At 36.9% G+C, this 26,201-nt stretch overlaps 1 protein-coding gene across 2 annotated transcripts in view; it reads left to right on the top strand.

The window, feature by feature from the left end:
• The window catches only part of ADAMTSL1 (ADAMTS like 1), an 825,910-nt gene that overhangs the window by 216,303 nt on the left and 583,406 nt on the right, over positions 1-26,201 (top strand). For both annotated transcript variants that reach the window (XM_032477631.1, XM_032477630.1), the window contains exon 2: positions 1,140-1,259. In XM_032477631.1, the coding sequence (XP_032333522.1) occupies positions 1,140-1,259 (120 nt within the window). The remainder of the gene's footprint in view (positions 1-1,139; positions 1,260-26,201) is intronic.

Genomic DNA, 26,201 nt, shown 5'->3' with positions numbered 1-26,201 from the left:
CTTAGAATGACAATCTCCAGGTCCATCCATGTTGCTGCAAATGGCATTATTTTATTCTTTTTTATGGTTGAGTGGTATTCCATTGTATAAATATACCACAGGAGCTTAGGTTTTTTTTATTTGTTCCTTGAGCAGAATGTGCTTTTGATAGTAGTAATGGCTGTTACGTATTGAATGCTTATTATATGCAAGTCACTGGACTAAGTACTTTATGTGTATTATCTCATATCTGCTCAACAATCCAGTAATACTGATATCTTTCGTGTTTTAGGATGAGTAAACTGAGGCTCAGAGAGAGGGTAGGAGGAGGCCTGGGTTTCTAGATTATTCCTTAAATTTCTAGGAGTCACTTAACAATTTGTCCTTCCCTGAAGGAGGTTTGAATAACTCAGTAGCAAAATGAGATAATAAACAAAAATGGGTTTTTGATTCAGGCTTGTATTTGAATGCTGATTTCAGCACTTACTAACTTGGCAAATTCCTGAAACCCTTCTGCCTTCAGTTCCTAATTTGTAAAGTGTGTTTAATAACAGACACCTCCTAGGGCTGGTGCAAGATAGAATGTGTAAAGGACCTGGTGTGTGGTAAGCTCTAGATAAAAGTTCTTCACTACCTCCCTCCAGAGTAACTAATGTACATCTGTTTTTAAAGCCCTGCAATAACTCAGAAAGTCAATGGTGGGTGCAGGCTAGCTCCTTCTTATCTGGTAGATAGTTAACAGGATGTCAAGATCCACCTAGATACTCTGATCCACAGGACTAAGGATAGATCCATGTGGATCCAAGACCTCTATGTAATACATACACATGGATAGCCCAATCAGTAAGTCTAGGAACCTGAGCACGCTGGATCTGGCCTCAAAGATAACTTATAATCACTGAATTTTGACATTGTACACCAGTCAATTAAGATGTGCCAACTTAGCAGGGGGCTTTCCTGGCATGCATCCAATGAGCCACATGCCAGAATGTTCTAGTGGCTGTCACATTAATAAGTATTTGTGTGCGTTGTTTTTGATTGCTCTAATCAGACTTGAAATGAATCCAAGAGGTTTCTACAATTTGGAGACATTAATTCCTCGGTGCCCCCTCCCTCCAGACTCTGTCTGAAGGCTTAATTCAGCTATCTTATCTCTCTAGGTATGCGGAGACCAAAGCCAAGGGGCTGTTTTCCTGCGGGAATTTACACTGATTCGAAGAGAGAGCCTTCACGATGATTTCCTGTCTGACCTCTTGAATAGTCACAAAACTGAAGACTCGGTACAGTGCCTCTTCTTTTTATTCTTAGAAACACTGAAGTTCAGTTGCTAATTCTGACTGGTGGTGCTGGTTGATTTTAGCAAATCTGAAATGGTTTGGATGGTATTTTCATATCTGTTAGCAGGGGAGGAAAGAAAAGTGATATGACAGTGGACAGACTGTGTGGGGCAACTTTCTGACTTTCCTGTGTCTGGCAACCTTCAAATATTTAACTCGAGCGCTGAAGTTTCTTTGGGGCCACAAGTGGAAGATTCACATTAAAATAACTGATGTTTTGCCAGCGAGTCTGAACTTGAAATGGTAGTGATTTAAATGAGCGAAGAAAAAAGGAGATTTATATGTAAAGACCAAATTGTTTTATGGGTCAGTGGAAATTCCACCATCTTCCAATCCTGGCTTCTTTGTGGATATTTTTACTTCAAAGTGTTAGTCATATTTATTTTATGAAAGTTTGTTTCTCTGGTGGTGGTTTTGAAAAAAAATGAAAGTCTAGAAAAGGAGCTCTCAAATGAAAACAAGTAGTATAGTTGACTGGAGATGTCAAGTTATAGGCCCCTCTCTGCTTGATCAAGGTGTGACTTGTTATTTGCACTTGGTGTGAGAATTGGATGGATAACTTCTAAGAGTTCTAAGTGTGGCTTTTCATGGTGATGACCTTGTGCTCAAAAGTACTCACGTGGGAATTAGAGGATGCTGTGTGCACAACAAGCTGGTGGGTTTCTTGTCCAATCATAAAATGGTAGGAGAATCCCTCCAAAGCAAATACACCTTCTCTACCTTGCTTTTTTATAGCCTTCTCTCACAAAGGTGTTTGGCATATTTATTTCATAAACTTCTCTTCCAGACCCTGAGTAAATTGTCTCTCTGAGTAGCCACTCCCAGGTGACCTCTTACTGTTTTTGTCATTTCCATCTTCTCTATGATGAGCGTTCACATCCTTTTCAAAGCTTGTGTCCCAGCATGGGCAGAAACAGTGTTGATGTTTCCCAAGGGTACTATGATTAATTTTCAAATGCTTCATGTACTATATATTTTACTTGTAAATATATGAAACTGGGAAAATGCAGAGACTGCCTTTTAAACTTTCATTGTTTGCTCAAGGCTTTTTTTGTGATCTACACGTGTTGCTGCCCAAGTTTTATGACTTTGTGAGTGAACAGTATCTAATAATGTTATTTTCATTTTTGTCCCATTTAGTGTTATTCAGTATCTGAAGTATGTTAGCTCATTTTGGATTTGGTTTAGGCCAGGTCCTGGAAAGTGCTACTGTATGGATACTATATACATATTTCATGTCTAATTATTACATAATTTATACCATAAAGGAAATTAAATAATATAAACTAATTATGAACATAATGGAATGGTCAAAGCCATGCCACTAAAAACAGTTTTTGTCACTTGGCAACACTGAAGGGTGTCCCGAACTTTATTATTATATAATATTACATGGATTTACATCACAATGAAAACTGTGTGCTGCTGAATTTTCCCAAATCTACTGAGGTCATAAGTAATTGAGTTGGGGGAAGCCTTTAATAAAGCTGAAAGAGAAACTATAGACCAACACAAACAGTCAGAACTGGAGTTGCACAAGAAAATGTGAGGGAAAAGGAAAGATCGAAGCTTCCTGAATACCAGCAGCTAGTTCAGCCTCTTAATAAGTTTACAAAATTCTAATAATTTCTTTGGGAGGTTTGTCTCTCTGAGAACTTCATTTGATCCAAAGGATAGCAAACTTTCAAGTGTAACTTTACCTTCCAAATGACATGAAGAGATAAATCACCATAATCCCTGTGTTGGTCCAAAGGGAAGAGTTCAAACATGAGTTGTCACTTGTATTAAGAGCCAGAGAAGTGAAATTCCTTTTGTGCCTCTTTTATGTGAATTTCTGCTACATTGGGAGAAACCTTGGCAGCAGAATGGGAGAATCAGGAACAAGAAACCTTGGTGTAGGTCACAAAATCCATTTCACAAAGGTAAGTGGGAGAGAGGGGAAAAACGGTGGCACAACATAATATTTGTACGATTCTATCTGCTTTCAAGTAAATCCTCCCTAGTAGCCCAGTGACATTTTGCGGATGTGTTTTACCTCCCTTACGGACTACTCACCCTGCTTTTTAAGGCCAGGATCCATGTGGAGTCTCAGCTGCTTAGCTACCCTTGCACCTGCGTATGCTGAGTGTTTAGTTGTGTTTAGGTTTGTTGATGGATAAAGCCCACCATGACTATTCTCTCTTGCCCTATTGTTGACATTTTTATATTGAGAACACCATAAGAATTCTATCACAGACTGCATGAAAAGGGCCTTATAAATGAAAATCGTTCTAAATGCAAAGTTGTTATGGCTAAAGTGGTATGCAAGACTTCAGTTTTTAATGAGGTGATGAAAAACTACTTGGGATTATCTTCCATAAGGTCCTTTCAAGCCAGGGTATGGGTTTATAACAAAGCATGTGAATTCAGGGATTATTTGCCTAGCAGAAATTTATAGTTGTGGAAGAAACAAATTTATCCCCAATATGTGTAATGGTTTGGACAGAGGTAGCATTAAATGTAGTTAACACCTTGTCATACTTCTGGGTAAAATTATTGCTATCCTCTTTTTAGGTCTTTAATTTTTCTTCTCTTGTACCCTTTCTTTATCCTTTCAGATAACCTTTGAAAGCCTGAACAGCTTTACTTACAACTTGTTTGTAGAACTCTTTCATCTAAAAGCTTGATTTATTTTGGTCATTTTTGACCTTTAAGTGACAGTTCCTCAACTCCTGCTCAACTAGGGCTTTTTGGCATGAACTGACTTTCACGTTGCATTAGAAAAACTTTCTAGTTAGCTTCCTCTCAGAGGGCTAATTCCATTCACCATGCTTTGAAAAACAATCTAAGTGAGCCATTTGTCTAGAATCCACGACCGGCAACTGAACTTCTAATCGTTGCCTGAAACTCTGCGTGTATGTGATTTGTGTCGTTTGCAGAAATAGGATGTTTGTCAAAGGCTGTTATTCATTATTGGAATAGTCAGGATTCAGATCATGTTGGTTTGTGCTGTCAGCTGGATGCAACAAAATCAGGATAATAATTAACATGAAATTCACTACAAAATGAGATTTTTTTCAGTATGTAGTTAGTGGAAACCTCAAGTGTCTATAGCGTTGTGGTTCACAAGGCACTTATTTAAGCCACTCTACCTTGTTAGAAAAGTTATTTAAATAATTTACTATAAAATAAATCATAATTTCTTCCAATTCAGGGTATCATGTCCCTTTTAATGACTGGTAAGACAGAGGTGTCAGTTGTAGAATAGAGGTGAACTTTCAGGAGAGGACCTTGAGAAATGCCTGTCTTTAATGATCATGTGTGAAAAGACGGAGTTGTTTTTAAGGTTAAGTCAGTAATTCTCAAAGCTCAACTAAAACCAAAAATGCAATTTATAAAAAATGATTTTGCTTTAAATTAAATTATTTTTTTCTCCCTCAGTTGGGAGGACTGGGGCAAGGGCTGGGGATTCAAGTTGTATTTCTGTGAACTGGGAAAAGTTAGTTCAACCAACACATATACATGTATGTAAAATGGACTATAACTGTTTCCATATGTTCTCAAGGTGTTTACCAACCTCATCGCCGACCCTGCCAAGGGAAAGGAAACATTAGAATTTAACTGCTAACATCTGAAGATAATAATTTAATTTGCTTAATTATACTTTTTAAGGTGGCTACTATTTTAGAGTATTTACTGGACGGAAATACCAGGAAGTAGCAATGTATCAGGAACATTAAGTTACTGAAGAATGACTCACTTTGTTGCTCTCTCATTAGCATCTTCCCGTCTGCATTCAGCACACTCTTAACAGAATTACCTTTTCCCCAAACAAAAGTTTGATCTTGTTGCCTTGCACAAGTATGTGTGGAATGAAGAGAAGAAGGAACTAACATTTAACTGCAAATGCATAAGTGCTGAAAGCTACTTCTAGCTTCAAAAAGCCTTATTAATTAGTGACCATCATATCTTTTCTTTACTGATTTTATGCAAAGGATAGATACACAGTGATATTGAAGGGGCCAGATGGTTTGAAAGTAGAAGCATGTTTTAGTTCCATCTTTGATGTATGGGGTGTGCTTACAGGTATACTTTGAATTGGCTACCAAACTCCCTCCTTGGGAAAATGTGCTGAGACAAGAAGACTAGGTTTGATTTCTAGTACTGTTGCTACTTTGAGTTACGTAACATATCACAGAGAGAAAATCAGAACACCCTACAAAGTATATATAATATGTTACCTTGTGAGGGTTTTACATGTTTTTATTTGCCTGTGTTTGCAAGACTTACCTAACTTGTTATGTCTCTACCAGTCATGAACTATTAAAAAAATACTTTAAGTTCAGAATATAAATATTTCATATAACTTTACACTTTCTGATTTTTTTTTTGGTATTCTAAACTAATAACCTATGTTATTTCTACGTTTTCTGTGGAAAAGACAGAGGAAGCTTACAGAAGGCCAAATGTACCCCAAACACTTTACTAAGGGCTTGATACAAATTCCTTGGAACAACCCAGGATAGGCAACAGTAGCTCCATTTTGCAGTAGTAATAACCAATTGGAAATGTAATTCTTGAAAGATACTACTCATAATTGTAATAAAACTGTAAGAACTGAGGTCTGAAAGAAGTAGAAAACCTGAATGGAGTATCAATGAATAACTCAAAGATAAAGTTCATTCATAGCATGTTCCTTACTTGTATACAGATGAAGCCAAAGGAACTAATAATTAATTTCATCAAAAAAGACAAAGTAGGATTTAAATAAGAGAAAGAGGAAAGAGCGGGGAAAATTTAAAAAACACAGATTGTTTACAATAGCAAACTGTGTTTTTCATTTCTTATTGTTTGAAATAGTTAACTGCTCATCAGCTGCCAGCTGCCAAAGAGACTTGTCAGTTGGTTGGTCTTATGCCTTGAGAAACTAACTGGGTCATCAGAAAATATAATGTGTCTATTGATTCTCTAGGAGAGCGTGGGGGGTTAACTGCGTGCACACATGACATTGCGTTTTTATGTTAATGTCTCCTTTTCATTACACCAGACTGTATCATATCGCTGATCAAAATTTCTTAGGATAAAATTATAAACCTTTACTGAAGGATTAAAAAAAGACAAATAAATGAAGAGATATACAGTGTCTATGAATAGGGAGTCAATATCACAAGGATGCCAAACTCGCCACAAATTAATGAATGTATCTAGTGTAAGCAGTATACTTTTAAAGAAGAAAGGAGATGGAACCGTGCTCTACCTATTAAGACATCCTACAAAGCTATAAAAACTGAAACAGTATGATTTTAGAACATAAGCAGACAAATAGACCAACATAGTTGAGTAAAAAACCTATAGGCACATACATAGGACTTAAGACGGAATTACCATTACAAATAATTGAGAAAAGATGTATTAATAAATGTTCACTGTATATAAACATAAATTCCAGACAGATTAAACCCTATATGCAAAAAGAATGACTTTAAAACTTATAGATGAAGGTATAGAATAATTTGTTTATGAACTCAGAAAGATTCTCTTAAGATATAAAGAGCAACCTGTAAAGAAAAATCTTGATGCTTTAAATTATATTAAATGTTTAATATGTCATTTAATATGTCATTAAACGTTTAATATCTAAAGACTCCATGGGCAAAGTAAGAAGATATGACCCAGGCTGGGAGACATTTTTTGCAATGTATGTAACTAGCAAAAAATTATATCTGCAGTATATAAAGAACTAGAAATCATGTTTAAAAAGACAGCCCAGTGGAGGGGAAAAGAGGATCATCAGAAAGAGGCAAGGATAGCTAATACTCATTAAAGATATGTTCAATCTTACTAGTCATTGGGAATCTACAAATTGAAATAAGAAGGACATGGCATTTGATACCCATCAGATTGGCAAAAAATTAAAAGAACTAACAAAGGCAATGTCAGTGAGGAAGAATGGTAGTAAGATGTACTCCTATATTGCTGTTGAGGTATGAATTGTTTTGAAGAGCTGCTTTCCCATGTCTATAAAGCTGAATATGTGCATCTGTTCAGTCTCACCAGTTTCCCTTTAGAAACTTATACATATCTTCCATGAAGTTTTGAATGTTATAGCCTAAAACTGAAAGAAAATCTTAACTATCGATCAGAAGGTAAATGGATAAATAACTTACGGTTTATTCTTACAATAAACTGCTATCAGAGTAATTAAAATAGATAATTAGAGCTACATACATTAATACAGATAAATCTGAAAAATAAATGTTGAGTGGAAAATTATACCATTTTATAATATGATACCATTTATATCAACTTTAGTATCACATAAATGTTTATTAGATACTGTTTATAGAAAATGCTTATGTAAAAAAACAGAGGTGGGAAAAATATGCTCAACTTTGTAATGTTAGCGTTCCTCTGGGCAGGGAGAGAAGGACAGTTGGACTGGGGAGATGTGCATAGTCCACTTTAACCCCATCTTTAATATTTTATTTTAAAAATATATGGTAAAATGGAAGTACATGTTTAAATGGCTAGTGGTTCACAGAAAAGTTTACTTTATTATTCACTGCAGCTTTTATGATTCAAGTCTTTTTAAATACATGCATAATAAAACCTTCAGGATAATATTTGGCAAATAGCACAAAATAAATGCTGTTTTTATTAGCCGTGGTTGAACTGACAAATCGTTGAAACATAAAGTGACAAAACTCAGTGCCCAAGATTTAATATATACACTGTTCACATTTTTGCCTTGCAATATAATTAAGGAGTAGTCAGATGTAGGACAACGGACCACAAGATCACGCAGCCTCCTATCAGTTCATGAACTGCAACTCTAGTAAATAATGTCAAGATGATGAATCTCAGTATTTAAGGAGAGGGACTACTTTCTCACACTTGACCTTTGGAATTAACTGAAAAAAATTATCATTTAAGGAAAAAAATTTTTTTCTATATCAAGTTCTAACTTCCTTCCAGCTTATAGAGTTCCTAGCTGCTGAGATGTCCTCCATTTGCTAAGATTCTGTCGTTTACTCCAAACAACAAATAGATAACAAGATTAATTATCTAAAAGACACTGGAAATCATAAAATGTGAAGCACTAAGAATCCCAACTCTCATGCAAGCAGATTTTTAAGATCAAACAACCTCTCAAATAAAAAACATAATTCTCTTTAAAAAATTTAACATCCGTTAGAAACACATAAATAACACATGAATTTTAGGACTCTTTTTTGAGCATTTTTTCAGGTTTCATATTGTAAGGTCCTTCCCCAAAAGAACATTGTCAGGAATGGTGAAATTTCAAACTTAAATCAGTTATTCTAGGCATGCATTGAACTTTCTTCCTTTAAGTTAGTATTCTTAAGATAATCTCCACTTAGAGTTATCCTAAAGTAAACTAGCATACTTAGAAACATCAAAAATCATTAGGAAAAGTTATCGATGTGAGGAGCTGACTAGTTGCTGGTTAGAAACTTGGGAACTTTCCTAATAAGCTTAAACTACATGGTCTATAATTTAAATTACACCTCAGAAAATCACCTGGGGCACCAACGAATAATTTACTGCTTCCTTAATATAAGAAGCTAGTGCATCTCATGGAAAGACAAATAACTTTCAAAGGAGTTCCTTAGTTGTTTATAAGGTGGTGCTGAAACAGCCCGAGTGAGAAGTGTAAATGCCCATCTTTTGTATGCCTATCTTTCAATTTCTTATTTCATTTATGACTTAGTTGTGAGTGAAGGCACTGTTCATCACTAGTTGGAGGTGGCTAGAGAGGAATGGTTAATTACAAGGTCATTTGGCACAAGGTGTCTGCATAGAGAGGGGCTGAGTAGACTCTGAGAGTTAGCCTAATGGAATCATGTAACTGAGGGTCCAAATTCTTTCACCTGAATTTAAGAAAATATGAGCAAATATTGTGTGTTGTGGGCAGGAGCAAAATGTCCCTTTGGTGTAGCACATCCTCTTAGAGGTTATTTTTAAAATTTTCTCATATGGATACTTTTTTTTTTTTTTTAGAGTAGGTTCTGTTTCAGAGTAGGTAGAAATGTTGACCTTTAAACAGATTATACTGAGGCTGGCCAACTGAAGCAAAACATTAAAAGAACATTATTTACTAGAATGATATTATTGAATAGATATAATCTCTACATGTTGATTTTAAGATTCCGTATACCATTTTGAGTTTGTTAATAGTAACTTTTAGGTAAGAAAACTAATGCCATACTTCTGTTCAAAAGACTAAAAATAGAACTGCCACATGAACTAGCAGTTCTACTGAGTATATATCTGAAAAAAACAAAAACACTAATTCTAAAAGATGCATGCACCCCAGTGTTCATAGCAGCAACCTAAGTGTCCATCAAGAGATGAATGGATAAAAAAAATGTGAAATATATATTATATACACAATGGAATACTACCTAGCCATAAAAAAAGAATGAAATTTTACCATTTGCAGCAATGTGGATGGACTTAGAGGGCATTATACTAAGTGAAATAAGTCAGACAAAGACAAATACTGTATCACTTATATGTAGAATCTAAAAAAATACAACAAACTAGTGAATATAACAAAAAAGAAGCAGACTGACAGATTTAGAGAACAAGCTAGTTACCAGTGGGGATAGGGAAGGAGGAAGAGCAATATAGGGGGAATTAAGAGGTACAAACTATTTGATATAAAATAAGCTACAAGGATATATTGTACAACATGGGGAATATAGCCAGTATTTTGCAATAACTGTAAATGGAGTGTATCTTTAAAAAATTGTGAACCATACATTGTACACCTGTAATTTATATACTATTGTACAGAAACTATACTTCAATTTTAAAAATAACTGCATTGTTACTCAGTGGAAAGCTTTGAAAAGGAGCACATTTTAGTTTTCGTTTGTGTTACCTTCTTAAGATTGATTTTAACTTGATGTTGAAAAAGAGGGAAATGATTACTAATAGAAAGAATAAAGATCTGTATTACATAATTATACATATGTAACTTTTGCTAAGAGAAATATCTTTATCTTTAATTAACTCGTTTTACCAAAACTAAAAATGTGAGATTTAATGTACAAGTGCTGCTTAAAGAGCCTAAAACCTGAGGGGTGGTTGTGCTGTCCGCTTGAGACTTTATTTCCAAATGACTGTGAGACTTTGAGCAAGGCATGTAACTTTCTGACCTTGCTTTCCTGCCCTTTAAAATAAACATGGTCTGGATGATTCTGCAGCCTTGGATACTGTTTCAAATTAGATATTTAATGGAAACCTCAAATCCCTTAATGTTGCTATTTGATAAAACTTAAAAAAATTTTTTTACTCAAGTTATTTTTTATGGCAGAGCCAATTATGTGTTTCTGGAGTCAGGTCTTCCTTCCTATAGTAGATTCACTTTCCTTCTGATTCTCCACAAACAACTGGCTGCCCATCCATTCTACATGTACGTTTACCAACATAATATTCCTAAAGCTCCACTTTGCCTTTAACACAACGAGTACTTGTTTTTTGTTTCTTAAAATTTTTATTGATGAGTAGTTGATTTACAATGTTAGTTTCAGGTGTACAGTTATACATATGCATACATATATATTTTCTTTTCAGATTCTTCTCTATTGTATATTATAAGAAATTGAATATAGTTCCCTGTGCTATACAGCAGGTCCTTGTTGTTTACTTATTTTATATATGGTAATGTGCGTCTGTTAATACACGAGTATTTTATGTTAAAGGTAATTATATGTTTCAGGAACGTCAAGCTTGTCAAACACAGTTTAATGTCAAAACCCCTTAGTGTGGCCCCTGCTTATCTCTAACCATGTCTCTGAAAGTATCTGTTTAGACTTCTATCACTGCAGCTTGCTGAGAACGCACTTTGGTCCTGTATGAAATGATCTGTTTGGTGTTTTGCTCATGGGGCATCTTCTCCCTAGAATGGCCTCCTTCCCTCTTCACTTTATTAACCCAACCTTCCTCTCACCTGCTCTAGGAAGCTTTCTCTCTGAACTCTCCCATGGCACTCACTCACTGTCCTAGCTCATGGAAATAGCCAGTGCCCTGCCTTCTCAGGCTGCCCAGTGGGCCCTATGCAGATGTGGAGAGTCATTGGCTCAAGCCTCAGGGCAGTCCATTACCGGATTCCTAATCTGCAGGGATGATCTGCAGGAAGTTGTGAGATCTCAGAGGGTAGGATATGGTGGAGGAACTAAGAGGGGATGAGGGGGAAAAAGGGAAGCAAGGATTTGGCTAGGCGGCCAGTGGGGCACAAAGGAGTCAAAAAAATCAGACTAGGAATTAATTCTGGGATCCTGTTCCAAGAGTGTTTTCCCTTTGTTGTAGCATCTCTCCTACTTGGCACCTTCATTTATCTTTTCATACATTTTATCTTTTTCATACATGTTTCAAGCAAGGACTATGTTTTACAGTACTTTGCCCAGCACACAGAATAGAATCTTCAGCAGAGTAATAATAATCTAATAACAATAAAAATAACAGTAACAACAGTAATGAGAACTCCAGCTATCATTTATTGTCTCCCTCTTCTGCACCTGCTGCTGCCTAAGGCACTCTGCTTACATATCTCATTAATCCTAGGAAGAGGATGATTTCCTCTCCTAACTGATGAAGAAATGAAAAAGAAAAGGAACTTACTCAAGGTTGCAAAACTGATCTGTTACTTAAATGATTAAAATGACCCACGTATAAATAACACTGATTCATCTTAGCAACCATTCAAATCACTAGTCTAGATACTACCAAGAGATATAAAGCTGAGCTGAACAGTCCTGGCTCTCTAGGAGTTTAGAATATTAATATTTTAATTCTAACTGTCGAAATGTTTTTGTTTTGGTAAGCTCACCAGAATAACAGCGAAATGCATAGATTATAGGTATCATTTTAGGGCACTTCATCCTTTTAATGAGAAAGTCTTCAGAAATAGTACTTGATTTATTTTTGGTTTTTAAAGGGTTGAACCTTATAGGAAGCAGGTTGAACTTTATATGAAGCATTCATACATACATGAAGCAGATTCAGTGGAGTTGCTGAAAACCCAACATTTCAGGTGGACCTCATTTTGTTTACATTTATATTCCTACATAGAATAATGGCTTTGCATACTCTGTGGCCTTTAATGGATTTGAGTGTGGATATATGTATGTTCAGATGACTGCTTGCCTCCAGTTTGAAAGTACAGTTCAGTAAATTGGTTTGAAAGTACAACCTCTGGTTAGTATTTCAAGTTTCTATGGGGACTGTTGGTCTTCATGTGTTACATATGCCCCAAAGTATGAATGAGTGAGTTTGTGGAGATTATACGTAGGAAGCTAAGTTAAGTAAGTTGCTGATAACTATGGTGTCCTGGACTGAACTCCAGTTTGGTAGAATTTTAACAAAGAGCAGAAAAAATTGGCCTTAATTTTTCAAGTACCCTTACCTTCTTGGCAACTCAAAATGTATGACACTGATGGGAATCTGGGAAACAGGTTGGTATTTAGTATTAAATTTAGTATTGAATTTACTGTATGTGACTGAAACCTCCTCAAATAGTGTCATAAGCATAGACATTTGCTTCTCTCCTCTGTAAAAGGAGTTTTCTAGAGAGAGACATCTCAGGTCCCATATGATCAGAGGTACCGGGGACCCAGGCTCATTCTCTTTTTCTCCTAAATCCTCCTCCCTTCTGACTCTCATTCTCAAGGATACTTTGTGATCTGAAGTGGCTACAAGAGCTCCAACCATTACACTCATTCTAGGCGGTGGGATGGAGGAAGAGACAAATGATAAGGTGATTAAAAAAAAAAAAAAAAAAGGCATAAACCAGCTGGCTCACAAGGGATTTCCCAGTAGCTGCCACTTAGTATTTCCTTCAGTAGCTCATTGGTAAGGGCTTAGTTGCACAGCCATGCCTAGGTGCAGGGGAATCTGACCATGCAGTCATTATACTGGGCAGGAAGAAGGGAGGATAAATTTTGGTGTGAGCAGCTAAGAGTCTATCCCACAGTAATATACTAAGTGAAACAGTAATTGTACTAAAATTCCCACAGTTTGTACACTGAATGCAAAATTTATTTCCCTGTGGCTTCTAGATTTTGGAGGGTGATGAAATTGTTCTGGAATCAGGGGTGATAGTTGAAATACATACTTTGAAAGGGTGAATTTTGTGGTATATGAATTACATCTCATTTAAAAAAAAACAGTTCCGTAGTCTATAAAGTTTCAATCTAAGAGGAGAGAACAAAAATGTAAAAACCTTTACATTATTTCCCAGAATTTAAGGAGGATAGCTCACAAGACATCAAAGGCTATCACAACAGGTCTCAGTGGTTGTCTCTTCTATAAGGGGAACTTCCCCCACACCAGGACTCTCTGCCTGATGTTGGAGTGTAAGGCAAATGCAGGATAACTGAGCGGTGCAGCAGCTGGTGGGGATGGTGATGGCAATGAGTATAGCAACAGCAAACATTTGTCATCTCTCAGATGCTGGCCAAATGTGTTATGCATTTAGGAATCATGACAGCAAAACCTTTCAGATAATAGCAAGATAAGAGAAACGGGAGGCACATGTTGGTTAACTCACTTGCCCAGGTCACACCCTTTGTATGCAGTAGAGCCTAGTTTTGAATCCAATGGCCTTGGTCCACACTCCATCCTCTAACTGCTCCACTAGCCTTTCAGCTATCTTTCAGCTTTCTCTGGCTATCAAAAGTGAGCTCTCAGATTTGGAGGAAGAAATCATCACTTTTTATGGATTTTATGGTTTTTATAATTTATATTTAAAATTAAATGTGATGATAGTTATTCAGGTAATTTTATGAAGCAGGACTGGACATCTGTCTCAGATTGCCTCATTCATTTTCGTACTGAAATGCTCTCCTGGAGTAATTGGGAACATGAGATCAATTATCAAGACACACACACACACATACACACACACAGAGGTGATGAAGGTGACCTGCTACACCAGGCTTGCATTTAATTAGATATTTAAAGCACATATTTCCTTTTCAAACCTCATGTAGTGAAATAAAACAAATTTCTTTCATTTTTTTTTTCTTCCGAATGATCCTGTGTGGTCATGGTAAATGAGTGGCTTGCTTTTGACAGGGATAGCGTCTTCTTTTAAAATTGAAATTGTTTGCAATTTTCTGACCACTTAGGGTATAGATATTTATTGTATTCTTATTGCTATAATTAAGAAATACATGTGAATCTGAAAAGTTTATTTTTAAAGACAGTTCAAAGCTTGGGCAGCCCTACCATGGAGCAGAAATACTCTCTTTCAAAATGTATGTGTGTGGCGCTCTTGCATATGTAATCAGGGTACATGATATGTGCTAAACACATTAAAACTTGGAGAAATTTACATATTCCTAGAAGTATAAATTTGACTGAGGGTCCTCTTTAGTCGTGTGCTGACTTATACTTATGAAAAGTAGGTTGCTTTTGTGTGCTTACGGCATATCTGATTCTCTACCATCATTTGACTTATTCTGTGATTATGTTAGGGAAAACAATAGGACAAAAATGGTTCAGATCTCTTAATTTCAAAACCCAAAATCGCACGTAGGGACATACGATCTCAACAGAGATATAATAAAAGAACGGCTTTAATGGAAAGACAATAAGAATCTACCTGACTGCTTAAAGTTTAATGACTACATTATCTCCAAAGAAATAGAACTGTTATTGCACACAATTAAAAGTATTTTTAAATATTTGTATTTCAAAATTTATAATTGTACCTACTCACATACAGATATGATGGATATAAATTGAAGTCACATACTCAGGTATGCAAAAGAGTAACTTTGGTTCTTTTTGTAATCACATTTAATTTTTCTTACTCCTCCCTATTTGGCCTGATGCAGGAAGTTAATTTAGTCCCTTCCAGGTAACTTTAGTCCAAGTCAATAATTTGAAAAATTGTCTGTTGTATGTGCACCTATCCCCAGTGTCTGAGAAGCATGTATAGGTACCACTGCAGAGAAGAGGGGAAAAGTGTGTGGTTCCAAGCTGACCTCTCATCCCACTGGTTCTTGGCCTTGACAAGTTTTATGGCCACTCAGAAGGAAACTTGAGGTGGAGGGAAAGGCAGCCTGGACCTCCTGCCAGTGCTGACGGAGCTCTGGATCCTTGATACCACCTACCTGCCAAGAGGCAGCCTTGTCCTTCAGATTCCTGGTGGGAACTGTCCAAGTCTTGTCCACCTGACCAGGCATTATCAACGATGAACATTCTGGCAGATGAACCACCATTTTCTCTTTCTCTGATAATCCCTGAGTCCCTCTGGAATCCATTGGATATTTCATATGCTAGTCTAGAGCCCAGGGAAACCTGAGTTGAGAGTGTGGACATGTGAGTTTAAGCCTCTTTCAGTCCTAAATCCATGTGTCACACCACCATTTGTATTCTGGCCACCAGGGTGGCATGAGGACTTTTCTCTGAAGCCTGCTATCCCCTTCCACTAAGACAAAGTGAGTAATGTCTTTTCTTCTCTACTATCCCCAAACCAAACACGCTGCCCTTTATCCCACCAGCCTGTTTCTGGTGGGTGAGAAGGGCATAGTTTCCAGACTTGTCTAACTATTTTGAATTCTCTCCATACTCTACCTCCTTAGCTTTTTTTTTTAGAAGTTTCTTATCATGTAGAGGTAGTTGAGGGAAGGGAGCATGGGATAAAATTGGTATACTAGATCACATGTACTGTCAAATATTTGGCTTTTACTATGAACCTCAGCATTTGAATTTAGAACTCAGTAATTCAACATCTTTGTTTTGGCCTGGTCTGATACTCTTTCTTGGGATTAATGGTGACCCCCATGTCTTGTAGAGCAAATGAAAAAAATCAGTTAATATCTCAAATAATTATTCTACCACACTAACTTATGTGCAACATGCAGTTATATGAAAATGAGTAAGCCAAATTTTATTTACAGATTGGGTGATTTTGAACATCATTTCATTGTTTCAGTTGTGGTCTTGAAGATTCCTATACTGCTGCAACTCTCCATTATTTTGAATTTGCACTATGGAATTAAATATCACATAGTTGTAACAAGTACAAGCTAATTAAATGCTGTGACTAGGGAAAAAAAGGTTTAATTGTGATTTTAAATAAGAGAATACTGTTTTACAGATAAGATTTGGAAATAGAATAAACTTGTCCAGTTGCCTTGTTCCCCAGTATTGTCTAAAAGAGAGAAGGATGATTTCATCATCCAACAAATAATTCCTAAATGTTACAAATGCTGACAGAAGTGACAAACATTTGATTGTCCTTGAATGAATTCCAAACTTCATTCCACTTACTGCATACATTTCTTGTTCTCCAAATAACTGCTCAAATAACAACTTTGGTCTAGAAGAGTTATGCACATTCTAAGTATGAGACCATGATACCAAAGAAGGCACAGGATCTGTCCTTTAATACCTGGGAGAAGAAACTAATTTAAACAACTTCCACATTGGTGGGTATGGTGAAGGAGGTTTCAATTTGGTTCAAGTTTATCTAAGATTGTCCAAGTATTTCCTGCACACAGCCTTTACAAGGATTTTTTAATCCTCACCTACCAATATCAAAATTCTGTAAGCAGTAAAACATCACAGAGCCTAAGAGGAAAACTTTCTATTTCCCAGGAATCAGAGAAGGAAGATTCCTACTTCTACTTTGCCTAGTGTTGTGGGAATTTCATCCCAGCAAATGCCTGGTCCTGACCGACTACAGGGCTTCGTCAGTCTTCAGTAATTGAGCAGTAGCCAGAGAAAGACTCAACCTACTTCATAACAAACTATTTTAATGTAGGAATGCCAATGAGTTGGCCAGCATTTTCACCACCTATCTAGAGAGGAAAGAAAACGGGGCAGCACTGTTATTCTTTGCAAGCTGTGACCTCTGCTTAAGAAAGCATCTGTATATGTAAAAATCACATATTGAGTAGCCTGCGCTATCCAGAACATTGTCAAGATTCAGAGAGTAAGTAAAATGGAGGTCTTAAAAATAGTTATAGTTAACTCACAAAAGCCACTTCGTCTGTTGTTTTCAGTGTATTATTCTAACTTTGCGTTTGATTCTAAGTGGATTCATTGGTGTGGTTCACAGATTTTAAAGTAGCCCTGCATGACCCCTACCTCCTGGTGTTCATGGCCTTGTGTAATTCATTCCCCTTGAATTTGGGCGGGACCAGTGACTTGCTTTTAACCAGCAGAACATGGCAAAAGTGATAGGATGTCATTCCTGTAATTATGTTAACTTAAGATTCCATCTTGGTGGGGGAGGGTGTAGCTCTAGTGGTTGAGCGCTTGTTTAGCACATACAGGGTCCTGGGTTCAATCCCCAGTACCTCCTCTAAAAATAAACAGGTGAACCTAGTAACCCCCCCCCCAAATAGATAGATAGATAGGATAGGTAGATAGGTAGGTAGATAGATTGATTTTGGGGGGAGGGTGTATCTCAAGAGGTAGAGCTCATGCTTAGCATGCACCAGGTCCTGGGTTCAATCCCCAGCACCTTCTCTAAAAATAAATAAATAGACCTAATTAACTTCCCCCCCAGAAAAATAAAAAATAAATAAAAATAATAATAAAAAAAAGATTCCATCTTGCTAGAAGACTTCCTTGAGAGTCTTGCTCTCCTTTCTGCTGGTTTTGAAGAGACAACCCATCCAAAGTCCTACAGACACAGGAGATAAATTCTGCTAACAGTCTGTAAGCTCAGATGTGGACGCTTACCCAAATGAGCCACCGAATGAGAACCAACCCTGGCTGGCACTTTAAAGCCTTACAGAGGAACCCAGCTAAGCCATGCCCAGACCTCTGACCCACAGAACCTGAGAGATAACAAATGTGTATTGTTTTTAGCCTTTAAGTTTGTGGTAGTTGTTATGCAGCATAGCAAATTAATTTAATTGGTTTCTTAAATTACAAAAAAGAGAGGTATTGCTACATGAATCAGATATTGATAGCAACAAGAGAAAAGTAACTGACAAGTAAGATGACAAAAGATATGAAAACATAAAGTATACCAGATATAAGAACAAAAGATAGGAGCTTGAAAAAAATCACATAGCTGTCTGAAATTAGCTCAGAAACTTGTAGACTTATACACCAGTATAATCTATGAAAACAAAGTTGAACAATAAATGGTGTTTATGGTTATGATTCTGAGTCCACAAGCAGTAGATATATCATGTAAAATACATTCCATGCAAGAGGGTAGAGGTCTGTGTAATACAGTCATGAAAAAATTTCATAATCATTAATGTAGCATTGGACATGTTTGACCATAGATCTTGTGGAATTACTTGAAAATCTGAAATTTATCTTAGGATTAATTCAAAGAGAGCCTAAAATAAATATTTATAATCAAAGAGTTACATACGCTTTTCACACAGTGTGATGTGTCAGAATGCTGATAGAATCTGCAATGAGAATTTTAAGTTATGAATAAATACTTGAGCTAAAATTTCAGCATAGCCTGTGGACAATTTGGACTCTGTTTCCGAGGAGGAAAGGTAACTGGAATGGAAGCAGTGAGTACTTGGCCAATAGTGGTGGTGAGCTATAGGTGGCTTTTTCCTTTGGCTTACAGTGTGTGGGAGGGAGAGTTTCCTTGATCTGTGAAAGAACTAGTAAGAGAAACAACTACCATCTATTACTTCTTAAAAAGAGCCAAACTTGAAGCATATTTATATAACCATGACATAAATCTGCATGAGATGATTTTTCGTGGTCTTCTCTGTATCCCATGAGATTTGGAGTAGGAAGAGGTCATGGGAGTAAATGTTGGAAATGCTCTGGATCCTGCAGAAAATGAAGCCCTGTAATGTAGTTCCAACTTAGACACATACTAGTCATGTCTCCTGCCTGAGATTTAGTTTTAGCAATTGTAAATGGAGAGAATATTCTCTACCGTAGACATAGACTAGGCGCCTTCAACCCCTTTGATAGACTGTAGGACTATTCTGTTGCAATATATTTTGTGAATGATGCTGATTAAAAAAAAAGGAGCTGTCAGACATGTTTATGAAGTCCGTAAAATGAAGAGTTATGAGAAGGGTCTCTATATAATTTGGATGTGGGATCCCATTTCAGTTTATAAAGCACTTTTCATTGCAGCCAATCATTTGATCTTCTTGGTCATCCTGTGAGGTAGATATTATCGTGTCGTGTCAGCAGTGCCTCTTACTCTGTGTAGTACACACACACACACACACACACACACACACACGTTATTGATTATTTAAGGATGGAGTTGCCCAGTGTCCCATAATTGGTGAATAGTGGAATCAAGACTGAGATCAAAACTTTAGATCCCACGTCTAACTCTGGAGTATTTCAACGGAAAGGTATTGCTTACTTGTAAATAGAAGTAATCTCTTGAGAGCAAAGATGCTTCTGAGTCACCATGCTGCCTTTTCATTGGCAACTACCATGTCATGTTCTGGGTTACTGACTCACGTTTGGAGTGATGAGCATCTCAATCACAGCCTAACTAACTCCTCTCTGTCCATGCAGAGTTCTAGGTAAACAAGAAGCCCTTGTCATCAGTCTCTTTCTGGCAGCTCTTCTTAGTGTAGTTCATTCCTCGTAGAAAATGATAAAAACATGGCATTTCTTCTTGTCCCTGAAGCTAATCAACTCATAGTTAAAGTACTGTTATTCTGTGAAAAACTGTATTAGATTCTAATCAAAGAACAAAAGTTCAAATGCAACCGACTCATGCTCCATGGATTCATACAGGGAATTATTTACTCTTTAAATTACTTGTTTAAAGAGTTAAAGGGTTTAAATTTCTAAATATAATAATAATGATAAATAAAATAATAAGCTTGCACACAAATGTATATAATATGGTCCCTGTTTTGGATCAAAAATAAAGAAAAAAAATTTCAATATGTGTTCATTTATAGGAGAATGGAGAAACATGAAAGAAGCAGCTAGGTTATTTGGTTTCTCAGGTGCATGAGAGAAGTTGGAACTTGCTAACTTTTTGAATATATCTCTGGATTCTTTTTCACTTGTAGCAAGGATCAAATAACAATTTTGTAGTTTAAAATTATCCAATAAATCTAGCAATAAGAAAGAAAGATGGAAAAAAAGAAGGAAGGGAAAGAAGGAAGGGAAATGAACAATTATTCTCACAGCTGAGAGGGCCCTCATTTGCTAACTCATAGGTATAAAGTATCTTGTTTATCTCTATGAAGGAAGTAAGAATATATTGTGTACAGTTAGGCAGTGTATTTATCCAGTACTTCAATAAATATGTTAAAATGCCATTTATGTGTTTTCTGTGGTAATTATTTCTTGTGTTACTGAAATATAAGAATGTGAGATTATATGATGGATACTGTAGTGTGTGTCAAATGTATGTTAAAGCCATTCAGTTATTCATGCTTTCAACTAGGTACAGGGAAGCACAGGATGAACAAACTACGATCCTGAACTTGAAAAATAAAAAAGACCGAGGAGAGTTCACAGCTTGTTTAACAGGGATATAAATAGTTGGCATTCCTACCACTTCCACCGTCTCCCCCAGCCCCACCCCATGTAAGTCTCTAATTGTGTTACTCTTGGCTACTGAAGTCAGAGCATCCTTTAGGTTTCCTTTTAACTGTAGGCACCAGCATCATTAGGAATTGGTTGGCATTGGAACTTAGCCCTTCTTAGGAATTTGAAGTCTACGGAGTCTTTCTATTTGATTTGCTACTTTTGTTTTCTCATTGGCCCCTGAATACATGGACTACACAAGTGACCTTCGATGAGAAGTTGTTATCTGGGAACGTGATAACTGTCTTCAAAATAGCTGTTATGTAGAAGATGGGTTTGACTTTTACTGATGAGAGAGAGGACAAATGGGTGAAAATCAATGGAAGGCAACTTTTAGAGAATTTTAAGACTTACTTTTAAGGGAAAATAGTGAAGTAATTAGAGCTGCCCAATGAGGTGTAGTGAGTTCTTTTTTGCCAAAGTTATTCTAATGGATTCGGGGATATTATAGAGGTGATTCACGGGTTAACCCTCCTTAGTGCTTTCACTGTGTCTTATATGTATTTTTTATGATTTCTTTATTTCATTGTTTTGTAATTATTTGCTTACCTGTTTACTTACCTACTCACCTCTGACAAGATGATGATTTTAATTCATTGAACACTGTTGTAAGCCAAGCACCTTTAAGTCTTGTTAGTGTATGTTTAAAAATTTATATTAATGATAAGAGTACATAGCAAAAATGAACCTTATTTGACAAGCAAGGAAACTGAGTTGTACAAAGGTTAAGTAACTTGCTTAGGTCACTGTGTTAGCAACTTTGGACTCTTTACCTTACACAGTACCACTTCCCAAGAAAATTAGTAGCTGAGTGATGCTTGGATCAGAATAGTAATAGGCTTGAGTAAGTGGGAAAAACTGTCTCTTAAGTAAATCATTTCTATTTCCCACCAGCTAATTGGAGACAGGCGTTAAGAGGAAGGAATTAGTTCCACTCCACAGTTGTCAGGATGAACCGTGTGTTGCCTCCAACAGAGGTGGGGGGTAGGGGACACAAGAACATTGTTCTAATTGAGATCATAGGGAAAATTGCTCTTGAAATGGCTGTGAATAGCCATATTGAAATTTTATTTGCTATAATTGTGTTAAATTACAAAGCATACTTAATTAGGTAAATTTTGCCATTGTAATTTGCAAAGTAGCAAAGTTCCCAGTTGATCTAAGGATTCTCGGTGATGTCTATAGAAGATTTTCTCAAGGTAACTGCCAACTGAATCTAAGTCTTTATATTGAGTCAGATCCTGCAAACCTAAGAAGTCATTTTAAACTTTTCTAAGGGCAAGAATGAATGCCCTTTCCCCTTATTTTATTTTTAAAAATGAATTAAAAAGTTATGGATATGATATAGTTCAAAATATGTATGCCTTTCTCATTCTCCGTGCACCCAGGCCCCTCAAATGTACTGAGTAAAAGCCTTGTACAAATTTCTGTTAGGAATTAACTATTTCAGCTCCCAAAACTACACATGGCTTGTACTCTGTTATAGAACTGTTTGGCAAGATATAATTTTTTTTTTAAAACTTCTCAAGTTCCTTCTTCTAAGCAGCCAAGTTTTGTGGATTTTTAAACTCTTGGAGAACTGCCCTTTGAAAGGTTTTGTCCTCTCTATCAAGTATTATTCAATAAATCATTTTCAACAAGTAAGTCAAATAAGGATATTAGTCTACGTGTTGCATTTACACAGGCCTGTTAAACTGGCTGCATTTTGGCAGTGTGCCCAATTAAAGGTTGTCATAATGAATCTATCTAGAACAGGAGTGAGCCCTGGTCAGGTTTCAAATGAAACGTATGTTTTTGTAGAAGTAACCTCTGAGGGGACCCAGCCCTGCAAATTACATAATGTGATACAATCGTCACAGAAGCTTATAAATTCACGGGAATGAACAGTCATTTACTATGTCATATATTAATCAAATTGGTTTAGTGTCAGCTCTCGCTTTTAAATTCCAGTGACTAGGAAGACAGCTTATTTTCATAAGGATATCATGATGTGTGCGTGTGCTTTAAGGGGAATGTTATATGAATGAATTACGCTTGTTCAACCAACTCCATTTAATCCTGGACCGTTTAAATGGAAAATCCATCTAAGCTGACTTTATTCCATGGAAGTCACTTTTCCGTGGGGGAGATTAGGAACTGTCATTGTGACCAGCACACTCTTGTACTTGAAACAGAGGGCTGTTATTATGCTTGTCTGAATTTTATCCTTTATTTTGTTAATTAGAATGACTATTTCAACCAGATTTCAAGCCAGGCTTTTATTGATTGTTCTCGAACAGGGAGAGAATTCAGCTCTTTACATGATAAGAATTAATTTCTGGCCCTGAGTCTAGTGACAGCTTTGTCCGGATTTGAATCCGTTAAATAAATCTCAGGGGTCCTGCTGAAGAATTACAATTGTTCTTTGAAATTTGACCAAAAGATTTTTTTATTGTGTATTCATTTTTTAAAAAATAAATTTATTTTATTCGGTTTTCCCCAACCCAGCTCTTTGGTTTAACAGACTTTGCCTCCTCTTCTCCCCAGGGTTCATAAATTCCCGGGCAAGACTGGAAAGAACAGTTCTGACCACCCACCACGAGGTGGCGCTTTATCTTTTCCGTTCCAGGGTGGTGGGTTTTGCTGTCACACTCTCCCAGGGCAAATGAACCTACCCTGTTTTTCTTGTTAACCTGCCTGCAGGTGTCAAAATAATCCAAATTTCCACATGACATCTGGGATGAGGTTACAAGTAAGCAGATGAAAATTATCCTCTTGTAATAGTTTTTACAGTGGTAAAGGGAACAGGAGAGGACTCCAAAAGAAATATTTAGGTCATGTATTTCTACTGGAAGGTGCCAGTTAGGGACTGGGTTCAGTGAGGAATGCTTATGAACAGGCCTTGATATTTTGCTTGGGGGGCTTCCCGCCAGACAGTCATCTGGCCTGACAGATGGGGGTGTGGGGGAAGAAATTAGCTTGTGTGCTTGGACCTCCCTCTCAGGCATTCAGAATTGCTGGTAGGAGGTTCTAGTGGTACGCCTCAGGTCTCCCGAGTCCTGCTCTTATCAGGCTCTCCCCACCCCAGAGGCTGAGGAGGACAGGTCTGGACAAGATGGCTTGGAGACTGGTGGGGTCTCTGGCAACAAAGAGCATACCCACACTAGACCTTTCTTTTCCTTAATCTCTGGAGACAAAGTCAGGGAGCCTGGTAAGTTCAGCCCACAGCCTGGAGCAAGTGGCCCTACCTGGGACATGACAGGACCTCTTAGCTGAGCTTCAGAACCCTGAATTCAAGAAAAAAGAAAGAAAAAACAAAACTTCTTAAAGTCTCTAGCCTTGGAGGGAAGGCTTCTTCCCTGAATCCCACCACCAGCTCAAAATGCAGTCACCAGCCCAGAGACCCAGCTTCCACGAATTTCCAGGCCTGCTTTTTAAGATGTCACTTAAAGACTGCATGTAATTGTGGTAACTGGCATCAATTCGTAGACGGCTTTGGGAAGCTTATTATTCCAGAGACTTGTCTTACTTTATTTCTTGAAATAGTTCATTATGCTCATATTCTCTCGCTGTTTCTTGAAGTTATAATACAACATTTGAAAGAAGAGGGTTATTAAAAAGAATTTGTAGGATCTTGCAATGGAAACTTTGTTGTTATTTTCATCATAATTCCATAACTGGCCCCATAATAAATACAATTAAGATCTACTTGTGATGAGGGAAACTGTATTAGAGTCATGATGTTTAATATTGATGGTTTGGTCTTTCCTGAAAGTGGTATATTCTTAATGTTCTTTTTATTTTCTCATCTTGATGACTTTGTGCTTAAAATTGTTTAAAACTTTTTCTAAGAAGAGTACATGGATTCTTGGTTGCTGCCCTCTTTAGTCTTAGAGTGACTTATTCTATTTCTTTCTATATTTTAATAAATCAGTAACAGTGCTCTCATAAGACCTATTTCCTCAGACTTTGTTACTGAAAATACCATTACCTGAAACATCTCAAGAAGGCAGAACTTTAAATCAGACTGTTCTCTGATCTAGGCACAACTGTCTATATTTCGGTTTCTTCGGATGCACTAAAGAAACGTTATCTAGTTAACTGTCTAAATTGTGAATTAGACTCTCTTGATACTTAATTTTTATAATGATTTTCAGAGAAAAGAAGTAAGATTTGGGAAGCTGTAACATTCTCCAGTGGTATTTGATGGTGACCAGTGGTTCTTGGAGATGTTTCTAGATTCCTCTCACTATATAGTTTCTGAATCACTTCAGTGATGTTTAGGGCTACATTTTTACTAGACTAAGGAAATACTCAGAGTACTATTTTGAGGAAGGACTGATACAGAAGGGAATGTAAAAACATAAAAACACTCAATGCATTGCTTCAAAAAAAGGAGGAAAAACTTGACCAACTTAGAACATTTATATAACTCTAATCCTAGGAGGTTTTCCTTATTCAATATGCATTTACTGAGCAGCTTTTATCTCAGGTACTGTACTGAATGCAGACTTTCAAAGTAGATTATTCCCACTTTCTATAATTCCTATTTTAATTCTATGTGTAATACACACAAGAATTATTTAACCATAGACATGAAGGGTATAATGAATGTTTAGACAAAATGTGCTGAAGAGATTAGGATTAATGGCCACAGTGTCCTTGTACCAGATCTGCTTTGCCTTTTCCAAGGTTTTTTGGTTGGGCAAAATAAATAAACCTACAATCGTTTGGGTTTTCTGTTCCTCTCAGAAGATATTTTCAGCAGATTCAAACTAGTTTTCACGTTGGATTTGAACCTCAAGAGTCACTAGATTCGTCAAGTCACTACAAGAGAGAATGGTTTTAAGTGGTTTCTAATAGCTTTTAAAGGATGATCCCATGAGTTGTGAAATTGAGAAAGATTGCTAGTAGGAAACTTAGCAACCTAATCTCAAGTGGGTTAGGATACTGGGGAAGAATCTTATAGAGAAAACGTTATGGAAGACAAAGTGAGGGGACACGATGGATGGAAGGAGTAGTCAAGAAGGGTTCCAGTTTGCTGAGACACAGGGGGAGGTGATGGTGCCTTCACCAGCCATGTTGCTGTGAGAAAAACCTTCAGGTATCCAGGGAGAGACATCTCTGGTGCTGTCCCTCTGTATAGCCTTGTGGTCAGGTTCAAGACTGCATTTGGGAAGGCCTTCTGTGTGCCAGGCTGTGTGCTAGGTACTTTCACTCATAATTTCATTTCATCCTCTTGAAAACCTGAAAAGCAGGTCCTCATCGCCTCATGTTAGGGATAAGGAACTAGGGTCAAATGGCTGAGTGACCTGCTAGTAAGTGGCGGGACCAGAAACAAACAGAAGTTGTCTGATTCCAAGTCTAATGCTACTTCTAAAG

The sequence above is a fragment of the Camelus ferus genome, chromosome 4 (genome assembly GCF_009834535.1).
Source record: "Camelus ferus isolate YT-003-E chromosome 4, BCGSAC_Cfer_1.0, whole genome shotgun sequence".
In the NCBI taxonomy this organism is placed as follows: Eukaryota; Metazoa; Chordata; class Mammalia; order Artiodactyla; family Camelidae; genus Camelus; species Camelus ferus.
This window is presented reverse-complemented; position numbering and strand designations above follow the sequence as displayed.